Source organism: Babylonia areolata, chromosome 25 (genome assembly GCF_041734735.1).
Source record: "Babylonia areolata isolate BAREFJ2019XMU chromosome 25, ASM4173473v1, whole genome shotgun sequence".
Lineage (NCBI taxonomy): Eukaryota > Metazoa > Mollusca > Gastropoda > Neogastropoda > Buccinidae > Babylonia > Babylonia areolata.
In genome coordinates, this window is record NC_134900.1 from 19301707 (window position 1) to 19313781 (window position 12075).

Consider the following 12075-nt stretch of genomic DNA (forward strand, 5'->3'; position numbering starts at 1 on the left):
AAAAGGCGAGTCCATGGAACTTATCGAAAAGAAAGAGGTTCGGAAAGTAAACTACTTCAAGAATCAGATTCGGTCGTCGCACCCTACCCCCTGCCTCCCTCCACCCCCCTTTCTGCCCTTCCCCACCCTCCGCTACCATTCTGTTGGGGAGGGAGGGAGGGGAGGGTAGCGGGGGGGGGGGGGGGGTGAGAGGGTTGAAGTCCGGGCAGAGCGCTGAGAGGAAAGGAGTGGTGGCACTTGTAAGAACTGTTGTGTTGATGTAAACGATCGTTGCGCGCTGGCCTGTCCAATTCCTTTTTCTCTCTCTCCCTCCAGTAGTGGTGTTGTGTAAGGCTTCTTTTCTCTGTTCAAACGGTAACCTTCCCTCTGTTGTGTCTCCTGTCTTTCTGTGTGTGTGTGTGTGTGTGTGTGTGTGTGTGTGTGTGCCTGCCTGCCTGTCGGTCCGTCTGTCTGTGCCTGTCTCTGTGTGACTAGCTCTTTCTTTGTCTCTGTCTGTCACTCACTCATCCCCCCCCCCCACACACACTCTCTCTCTCTGTCACAGACACACACACACACACACACACACACACACACACACACACAGACACACACACACACACGCACGCACGCACGCACGCACGCACACACACAGTCTTAGACACGCAGACACAAACACAGACACACACAGACACACGCACACACGCACACACACAGAGACTTAGACACGCAGACACAGACAGACACACACACTCACACACACACACACACACACACACACACACACACACACACACACACACACACACACACACACACACACACACACACACACACACACACAGACATAGACACGTAGACACAGACAGACACACTCACACACACACACAACCACACACTGCACACACACACACACACACACACACACACACACACACACACACACACACACACACACACACACACACACACACACACACGCACAAACTACACACACCCAGTGCCCACACCCACACGTAACAATAATGATAATAATAATATCATTAACCCCGGTACCTCGCTTGCCTGGCTTGCTCCATGAAGCCGGGAATTCCCAACGAAGAGAAAGCGAATGGAAAAAGTGTTGCCGTCAAGCTTCTCCCTCCTCCCCCCTCTACCCGACTACCCCCCCGCCCCCCTCCCCCTTCCCTCCCTGTACCCCGAAGCCAATGCAAACAGGGTGGATGTTGACAAGAGCCCCCCACCAAAAGCATTGTTCTATCATCCTGATCAGTGTTACTGCGCCGCTGGTTCCTGCGTGTTTTATTCCTTGGGAAACTGCTGCGTGAGGTGTGTGTTCTGTCTCTGCTGTTGTGTTGTTTGTTTGGTTTGTTTTTTCTTTCTTTCTTTCTCTTCTTTCTTTCTTTCTTTCTTTCTTCTTCTCCTTCGTCTTCTTTTTTTTTCTTCTCTCTTTCATTGTTGATTTATCTTTGGGGGTGTAGGGATAGAGAGAGAGAGAGAGAGAGGGAGAGAAATAGAGAGAGGGGGATGGAGAGAGAGTGAGAAACTGAGAGAGAAAGAGTGGGAGAGAGAGAGAGATAGGATGAATGAATTTTCCTTAATGTGGGAAGTGGAATAAGCGAGTATTCTTTTTTTTAGAGAGAGAGAGAGAGAGATGGGTGGGAGAGAGAGAGAGAGATGGAGAGAGAGAGAGAGAGTCGATGAATCAGTGACTCAATACGGGTGCCCGTTGAAAGCCTCCTTCAGATGGATGAAGACAGCGTTATTAACAAGCGGCCCCCTCCTGTTCTGGTACCAGTTCTGCCCTCTGTCTCTCCCTTTCCCTTCCCAACTCCTTACCCACACCACTCACACACACACACTCGCGCGCGCGCGCGCACACACACACACACACACACACACACACACACACGCCCGCACACACACACACACACACGCCCGCACACACACACACACACACAGGCGCGCGCACGCACGCACGCACACACACACCGCAAGTTGATAATTACAGCGCCCTTGCACTTGTTTACTCTGGCAGCGGGAGAGAGAGAGAGAGAGTTTGTGTATGTGTGTGTCAAAGAGAGAGAGAGAGGTGGAGAGAGAGAGAGAGAGAAGGGGGAGAGACAGACAAGACAGAGAGACAGAGACAGAGAGAGACTCAGAGAGAAAGAGGAGGAGAGACAGAGAGAGAATCACAGAGACAGACAGACAGAAAGAGGGAGAGAGAGACAAGAGACAGAGAGAGAGTGGGTGGCTAGGGGGGAGGGAAGCAGATTGACACAAAGACGGTGCATGGCAGCTGCTTGTGCAAGAGACCAGGCAGACAGACGTGTGTGCATGGTGCATGCTGCCGTGCCGTTCCGTCAAGCACGGCGTGTTTATCGCAAAACAAACACAGCGACCCACAGGCCCACTGAGTTCTGAGGCCATTACCGCACAGCTCATTGCCCCTGCCGTGCCTTCTAGTGCTTCGCCGTGCCCACTGAAGTCGTCTCCATCTCGCCAAGCTTTAAGGAGGCTACACACGTGTCGTCATCGACCTTTAAGGCGGCATCGCACGAGTCGTACAACCGTACGACTGAGTTCGACGCAACCTTCATTCATCCAGTACACCGTCTCTGAACATAGACGCCAGTATCCGAAGATATTAGAGGCTTAAAGTACCACCAATGTCCCTAGATATTAGAGACTTTAAGTGCCACCAATGTCCGTAATGATTAGAGGCTTTAAGTGTCACCAATATCCCTAGATATCAGAGGCTTTAAGTACCACCAATATCCCTAGATATTAAGAGGCTGTAAGTGTCACCAATATCCCTAGATATCAGAGAGAGGCTTTAAGTGTCACCAATATCCCTAGATATCAGAGGCTTGAAGTACCACCAATATCCCAAGATATTAAGAGGCTTTAAATACCACCAATATCCCAAGATATTAGAGGTTTTTGGTGTCCATGTCTTGATCAACTTGACCTTAAGGTCCGAAGCCATTAATTTTGATAGTTAAACTCATCTCCAAAGAGCCATTCCTTTCCAAATGGGTTTGCACGACGGAAGCGGGTCGTCCCAACGTGATTTGTAACCGAGTGTATTTTATACGCGTCTGGGAATGTTGATCATACAGCTAAAATACTGTATAAATGACAAGGGGGGTCGATTCTTTTGCAGTATTATAGTTAACGAAATTGCATTGTAGTTTGTATTTCTATATTTTTTTCCTGTACAAGTTCTGAAAGCATCATAATGATGCACAGTTGCGTCTGCTGATGATGCATTTAAAGGTGGACACTTCCGTCTGTGCATCATGCACTAAACGATGCACAGTTGCATCCATGGGTAAAGGTACTAGGTGTTACCACGATGTCATAACAGGCAAGTTAAACACCACGCTGCATATTTAAGATTGACCGTAGTCTGTCCGTTTCGACCACGAGCTGTGGTAGTCAGTGCTTGTTTTACAGTTGACACTGCGTCGGATCCGCTTAAGATTTTGTCGAGGCCTCAGCAGGTTCGCTCTTCGTAATTGTGCAGGCAAATCATCACCTGTGTCAGCCCCCTTAACCAGTTGAATTTGCTGTGAGTGTGTGTGTGTGTGTGTGTGTGTGTGTGTGTGTGTTGATTTGTTTTTGTTTTTTGTCTGCTTAAGTGGTTTAAAAAAAATTTAAAAATTTTTTTAAGCTGCAGGGAACTGTTGACAGGCAACGCGCATCGGTTAAAAAACAAAAAACCAAACCAAACGTATCTTTGACGAACCGTTCATAATTGACGTGGGGCGGTTTTGTTGCCGTCGCTCTCCTTGATGTGTGTCTGTCGGAGTTCATAATTTGACCCCTGTGGCGGTCTGTGATTCCAGAGACCCAGGAAGGAGAGAGAGAGAGAGAGAGAGTGTGTGTGTGCGTGTGTGCGCGTGCGTGCGCGTTAGCCTTTTTTTCAGTAGAGAGAGATTCGAACAGAGAGAGATAGAGAGAGTGTGTGTGTCAGACCGAGACTGACGACACAGACCGAGATACAGGAATGAACAGTTTCAGTTTCAGTGAACAACAAGAGAGAAGTGTGATACTCTGCACTCTTATCACTCTACTCACCTTAAAGCTCCCTGACTATTTGTCTGTCTCTCTCCCTCCCTCTCCTTCTCTCCCTCTCCCACACATACACATTACCAACCCCACACACAAGCACGCGAGAGCACAATCACACATACGCGCATAGAGTGACATACAGATACATAGAATCACACATACACGCACAGACACAGACACACCGACAGACAAACACACACGCTCGCGCGCACTCCTCTGTCTATCAGTCTGCCTGCCTGTCTGCCTGTCTGTCAATTCACACACACACACACACACACACACACACACACACATATACATATATATATATATATATATATATATATATATATAATATGTATATACATATATATGTGAAGGAAATGAATATATATATATATATATATATATATATATGTGTGTGTGTGTGTGTGTGTAATACACATATGCTGCACACACATACATTTATATATAAGTATATGTATATATATATATATATATATATATATATACACACACACATGTATTCAAATACACCACGATGCTGTCCACTTCAGACCAGTGTCAGAGAACGAGGCTGGCTGTCGAAGAGTCTCAGTGCCGCAGCACCAGTGAAGGTTACACCGTCAGTAGGAGCGGGCCTCTCCCCCACCCCCGACCCCCCACGCCAAGCCCTGGGTCTGTCAAATGGGTAATGATAACCATCATCTGTACAGGGGAGCGAACTGGATAGGACATCAGGGAGGGTCAGCTATTGGAGGACTCTCTCTTTGTTTCTCTGATCATTTATGATAATTAGAGAGGGGGGGGGGGGGGAGGGGGAGAGAAAGGGGATTTGAATCGGTGTGTGTGTGTGTGTGTGTGTGTGTGTGATGTGTGTGTGTGTGTGTGTGTGTGTGTGTGTGTGTGTGTGTGTGTGAGAGAGAGAGAGAGAGAGAGAGAGAGAGAGAGAGAGAGATCAAGGGACTAAAGTGATACTCGTGAGATGAGAGAGAATAACAATTTACAAGAGAGAGCGGAGATGGGAGAGAGAGGGGAGTGGAGAGAAAGAGAAGTGAAGGGTATACATGCACGACAAACCTGGATGGAAAGAGTGAACATCGAAGTAGACCGCCATTTCCCGAGGACACAACCCCATGCCGAAACGGGGCCTCGAACCCTGATCTCTGGTGAACACTCCATCACGTGTCCAACGCTTGACCGACTCTACCACTGCGTCTCATTTGTGTGTTCGAGGGCGCGCGCGCGCGTGTACACACACACACACACACACACACTGGAAAAAAAGAAAAGACCGCCCTCCCCCCCCCCCCCCCCCGCCCCCACACACACGCACATCACCCCCATCCCCAACACAATACACACCCATCCACCCCCCCCCCCCCCCCCCCCCCCCCCCCACACACACACACACACACACACACAGACTGGAAAAAAAGAAAAGACCGCCCTCCCCTCCCCCCCCGCCCACACACACACGCACATCACCCCCATCCCCCACACAATACACACCCGTCCACCCACGCGCGCGTGCGCGCGCGCACACACACACACACACACACACACACACACACACACACACACACACACACACACACAGATGGATGGATGGAGGGAGGGAGTGCAGAAAGGAGGGGTGGGGCTTGGAAGGAATGGAGGAAGAGGGCGGATCTTTGATGAAAGTGTTTGTTTTTCCTGCTCGAGTGGATACGTTGTGGGGCCGGCAATAACATCGTCTTTGATCCACCAGATGATGCAGGTCGGGGTGTATGCTTTCGAAAAATGCCTGGCTGATGAAGACATGCTTTGCCCATAAAACTGCGATGTCTTTCTGTCCGTGCGTCTGTTCATATCTGTGTGTGTGTCTGTCTGTCTCTGTGCTTCTCTTATTCTTGTGTGCTGTGCAATCTTGGTCTGTTTCTTTAGTTTTCTTTCTCTCTTCTTTATTCTTCTCTCTCTCCCACCCCCTCTCTTTCTCTTTTCCTCCCTTGTTATATTTTCTCTTTCTTTTTCTCTGTCTCCATGTCTTCACTGCACTGTGTCTTTCATGTCCCTGTTTCTGTCTTTGCATTTCTCTGCGTCTCTGTCCATGTATGTCTGTCTCTGACTGTCTTTCTCTCTCTCTCACTCTCTCTGTGTCTCTCTGTGTGTCCGTGTGTGTGTGTGTGTGTGTGTGTGTGTGTGTGTGTGTGTGTGTGTGTGTCTCTCTCTCTCTCTCGCTAGCGTGCTGTTCAGATCAAAACCTGTTCTCTCCGCATGCTCATGGTTCTGGGTATAAAAATGAATCATATCTTCTCTCTCTCTGTCTCTGTCTTTCTGTCTGTCTGTCTGTCTGTCTGTCTCTCTCTCTCTCTCTCTCTCTCTCTCTCTCTCTCTCCTGCCCTCCCTCCATACTTACAGAATGATAATGAGCCAGATAAATTAATGTGCAGGTAAGTGGATGCAAACAATATATCGCACCACCGCACCGTTACTCTTCCTTCCAACGACATCCCAGCTCTCTTTTTCTACCCACCCCCCACCCCCGCCCCCACCACCACCTCATCTCCTTCCCTCCCTCAACAGTCCATCTCCTCTTTGTTGTGGTTGTCCCATGACGTAGTATGGTGACATTGTATCACTACCAACACAACGAACACCTCCTTCCGTCTTAAGGGGGATGTAATAAGGAAGTTCCTTCCACTCTCCATCTTTTTTCCTGTTCCCCCAAAAGTACCCGTGCGCCACTTGGGATCCAGACACGATACTATTATTGATTTACACGTGATAGTGGGATGAGGACAATCAAAAGGTCAGACCTACAGGGAATGGCCAGCAGACTGAAGAAGGGAGGCTGTAGATTCTTAATGGAGCTTGGAGGAAGAGGAGGAAGAGGAGGAGAGTGGTGTGTGTGTGGTGGAGTGTTGCTGGAGAGAGGGGGGTGGGGTGGGTGTTTTATCATAACAGAGAGGGAACAGTGGGGGGAGGGGGGTGACTTGGGGGAAGATCAGTTTCAGTTTCTCAAGAAGGCGTACTGCATTCGGACAAACCCGTATTCGCTACACCACATCTGTTACTCAGATGCCTGACCAGCGGCTGAACCCGACGCGCTTAGTCAGGCCTGGAGCGCATGTATTATAAATATTTGTGCACCGATCAGTGTATTTCTTCTGCGGAATTTTGCCACAGGGCAACATTGTTGTTGCCATAGGTTCTCAGTAACGTCATCATCGTCATCATCATTACCATTCACCTTTTGTTGTTGTTGTTGTTGTTGTTGTTGTTTTTAACAGCAGATGAGGTGTGACATACATGGATTTAGTTCGCACGCTTTGACATCTTGAAACTGAAACATCCTAATCATCAGCACGGTCATCAGTTAACAACAACAGTAAACAACAAGAGCAACACCTACTGTACACAGCACATCCCAAGCAGGTGTGATATATTGTGTTCTGTGTGTGTGTGTGTTGATCAGGTGTCCAAGGTTCGAGTCCAGGACTGCAGCCGCTACACCACGTGCTCCCAGTGCCTTGGGGCCAAGGATCCTTACTGCGGCTGGTGCTCCCTGGAGAGCAAGTGAGTTCACTGCGTCCTGGTATATATCAGTATTATTGTATACACTTGTTTGGATTAGTTTTGGTGCCCTGGACATTTCTCCATCTAAATGGTGGTTGGTGGGTTATCTGTCCCTGTGTCTTCCTGTCTGTCTCTCTCTGTGTCTGTGTGTGTCGCTCTGTCTGTGTCTTTTTCTGTCTCTCTGTGTGTATATTTGTCTTTACTTGTGTCCTAGCGAGCACGGTTCATCGCGCTCTCTACTGTGATTCTAAGCGGCCTCTCATTGGGTAGAATTGTCTTTCTCTGTCTGTCTGTCTGTTTGCATCTCTCTCTCTGTTTCTCAGTCTGCCTGTCTTTCCTTTTTTCTCTGTGTATGACTGTGTATCTCTGGCTCAGTCCCTCTCTGACTCTGTCTCTCTGTCTCTCCATGTATGTCTCTGTCTTTCTCTGTTTATATTATTTTTTCTGATTTTTCTGTCTCACTCTCCCTTCCTCCCTTCATCTCTCCCCCCCCCCCCACATACACACACACACACCTTTTTTTTCTTTTTTTTAATATCATCGTTAACCCATATCGCGTGACTGCATGTACACGATACTCCTCATCATGTTTTGACTATCACTGACTGTATGGTCTTGTTTGCCTTGCTCGCTGTTGAACCTCACACAGTGGAGTGGCCGCCAACATGTAAGTACACTCACGCCCACAGAGCAGCCGTTGTGTTGATATCGTGTTATGTGTTTATTTATTTATCCATTTCCTTCCCTCATCAGTGTCATATTTTGGCTCCTGCCCCCCACCCCAGGCCAGCTATGCTGTTCGTTCAGTTGTTCACCGTCAGTGCACAGTTGTCATGTTAGACGCATCCGCTATGTTGTCACCGCTTTGTTACTGTTGTTTTGGTATTGATTATTTGGTTTCAAGTGGTGTGTTCGTGTGTTTTCTGTCTTATTCTGTGGTGTTGTATTGTTTTGTATGTGTGTTTGTTTGTTTGTTTGTTTGTTGTGTGTGTGTGTGTGTGTGTGTGTGACCGTGCCCGTGTCCGTGTCCGTGTCTGTGTATCTGTCTCCGTGTGTGTGTGTGTGTGTGTGTGTGTGTGTGTGTGTGTGTGTGTTAGGGAGAAAGACAAGCACGCACGAGTGTGCACACACACATACACACAGATGCACGCACGCATGACGCGCACACACGCGCACACGCACGCACACACACAGCACGCACACATACATAAACGCACGCACACACACACACACACACACACACACACACACACACACACACACACACAGCACGCACACACACACACACACACACACACACACACACACACACACACACACACGCACAGAGGGAACCACGCAGAAACAGATGCAGGAATAGAAAAACACACAACAGACATTTCAGAAAAATCTCCACACAGGCCGAACAAGGTCGCATCACACTTGCGGGCCATGTTGCACAGCAGTCAGTGGACAGCTTTCTCTGCATTCAAACTGGCGAAGCCATTGTTGTTTCACTGGAATAAACAGGAAGCAGTAATAACATCAGGGGAGAGTTTTCTTTTTAGTGCCAGGACACGGCCAGTCCCTGTCGTATTGTATGAACGACGGCGGTGTGTGTCTGAAAAATTTGCATTCGTTTTTATCATTTTGGAGGACGTGTTGATAGAGCAAGGGGAATCAGGCTGGAAAAATAGACAGTGTTTTCTTTCGGAGTTCATTGACCTGTTTTCATTTCTTGCGAATTATTAATAGATTGATATATAAAGATTTTTTGTCGGCCTTGACCTGTATTTTTTATGTATGTTTAAAAATTTTTTATTTATTACCAACCTTTCTGACTCTGTTGAGTTTATTGACCTTAGTACTCAGTAATCAGGATAGATTAATGTATCGTTGATCGTCTTTGGGCAGAATGTCATGTTGGTGCATCGAATGTCATTCCTGCCCTTTGATGGGCCTCGGGTGATCGGTGGACGTTGTGCTGTTTGGTCATGAGCCACAACGAGTGTTGTCCGTGTCTTCTGATACCGGGGAGATGTATAATGGAGATTAGGGAGAGGATGGTGTGGAGGAGAAGGAAGAGGAGGATGAGCAGGAGAAGATGAAGGAGAGAAGAAGGGAGAAAAGGGAAAGAGAATGGAGGGTGGCGATGACATTGAGACAACCACCATTGACGAGTTCGCTTTGTATTGTTGAACTGTCGTCTTATTATGATAGTAAGTGGCTTTCGTCAGTGTTAGGGCTATGAACAGCTTCACTGGATGAGAATGAAGAGTGGAAATTGCTACCTTTTCCATCAAATTCTTTCTCCAGAACAAAACACACACACACACACACACACACACACACACACACACACACACACACACACACACACACACACACACACAATTTGCTGTTTTCGTGATAAGTCTTCATATTGTAAATATTATACCAGCTGTTTAGTTGTTTTGTTGTTGTTGCTGTTTATGTTTGACGTGTTCCGTATTGATGTTGTGTGGATGTTTGTGGCGGTGTCCACGTTTTAAAACGCCCAGGCCCCACTCCAGTGTAAAGAAGGAACTGTGTGGGTTTCAGTTTGGGTCTGGCTTTGTTTTTGTGGCCGTGTTTGTCTACCTGGGGGTGTTTGGTTGTCTGCCTTTCTGGCGGCATTGGTTTCTGGAAAAGGCTGTAGTGTAATCCTGTTGTGTTTCATTTTATCAGGAAAAAATCCAACACAGCCCTCTTGTATTTAAACCACGGGGGAAGAGAGAGACAAAGAGAGAGGAGGGGGTGGGGGGAGAGGGAAGGCGAGGGTGCCTTCCGTTTGTTTGATCCATTGAAAGGATTTATTTAACTGAGTGAAATAAAAGTTGGATAAGGCAAGTTCCAGTACCCTTGCCCAGCAAATACGGAGAACTGTGAAGGCTCATCTAAGGACATAGAACGTTTCCCATGGAGGATCTAAAAAGAATAATGTTTCATGCAACGAAACCAGCAAACAAATAGAAACAAAAGAGCAAATCGGTCAATGAATTATTTGCCCATTGTTTCCCTATTTTCACTGCTTGAGATATTCTTTTCCTATTATGTAATGTAAAAAAGTTACTCGTTATGGTATAGTATTTTTACTGATTGAAACGTCCCTTTCTTATCTTATTTCTAAAATGTTATTCGTTATATTTTCGTATTTTCGCTGTTAGAAATGTTCTTTTCTTATTAAGTATTGTCAAAAGAATCGTTCAAGATAACTTATACAAAGTAATACCCCGTCACTGGTGATGGTTCTCAGCAGTCATTTTCTTCTCACCATTTTCTCGTAATTTCACGAATTTGAAATAACGTGTCATGGTCGTGAAAGACTTGTTTTTTTTGTTGTTGTTGTTGTTGTTGTTAACAATGGTTTATACGTGACTGTCTGATGTTAGAGATGCCCACACAAACCTCACAGTGTGTATTGATAAAACAACGCCAGACCCCTGCATGTTCGTTGACTGTCGTATCCATTGTTGTACGACCTGTTGTTGTCGTGTGGATGTAGTGTTGGGTGGGAAACCAATGATGTGTATCGCTCATTGTCAGTCGCTGCATAGAAGCTGTGCATGAGATGTTTGGTGTGAAGACTGTAACACTGCATTTCAATGATTCTTGTTTTTTTTTTCTCCACCACTCAGAGAACTATTGAAAACACCATGACGAGTCTTGTTGTATGGGTATGGGGCCGTATGTACTGTGCATGAAATGATACTGAAACATGTTAGTGATTTCAGGTGATTGCAGTGCATTTCTGATGTTCTGTATGTTGTGTTATTGTGTCATCTGTCTGGTCAGTGTCTGTTTGCCTTTCTATTTCTGTTGCATACGCACGAACACGCACACACATACAGAGAGAGAGACACAGAGAGACAGAGAGAGATTTGAAACTTGAGGTGTGTTTTTTTGTTTCTGGTCATTGCCTGCAGAGATCTTTTGATAAGGGGGTAACTTTTTTTTAACTGCAATGTCTAAAACTGTTAGATCATAGAGAGTATTGTAATCTGTTGACGAGAGAGAGAGAGACAGACAGACAGACAGAGAAACACACACACACACACACACACACACACACACACACACACACACACACACACACACACACACAGATTTCAAAGTCTCTGTTTTTGTCTCAGTCTCTTTTTTGTCCCTATGTCTGTCTGTCTGTCTCTGTGTCTGTCTCTGTCTCTGTCTCTGTCTCTCTCTCTCTCTCTCTCTCTCTCTCTCAGTGCGCGTGCGATCACCCCACGACTCTCTCTCTCTCCCCCCCCCTCCCCCCTCCCCCATCAGCGTTCTAACTCCACATTGTCGTAACTGGAAGTGACACAGAAATGACGTCCATTAATGAGACGCTAGCATGAGGTTTCTCTCTCTCTCTCTGGCCCTCGTGCGTGTAGTCCAATAATGCTCCACCCGATCGATTCTTTTTGCCCTCCTCCTCCTTCCCTCCTCCTTCTATTTCTTCTTCCTCTTCCTCCTCCCTCTTCT

General features: G+C 46.9%; 1 protein-coding gene across 5 annotated transcripts in view; it reads left to right on the forward strand.

Annotated features, from left to right (window-relative positions):
- LOC143299425 (plexin-A2-like) overlaps window positions 1–12075 on the forward strand; it is a 385902-nt gene that overhangs the window by 252410 nt on the left and 121417 nt on the right. For all 5 annotated transcript variants that reach the window (XM_076612611.1, XM_076612610.1, XM_076612609.1 and 2 more), the window contains one exon: window positions 7493–7593. In XM_076612611.1, the coding sequence (XP_076468726.1) occupies window positions 7493–7593 (101 nt within the window). The remainder of the gene's footprint in view (window positions 1–7492; window positions 7594–12075) is intronic.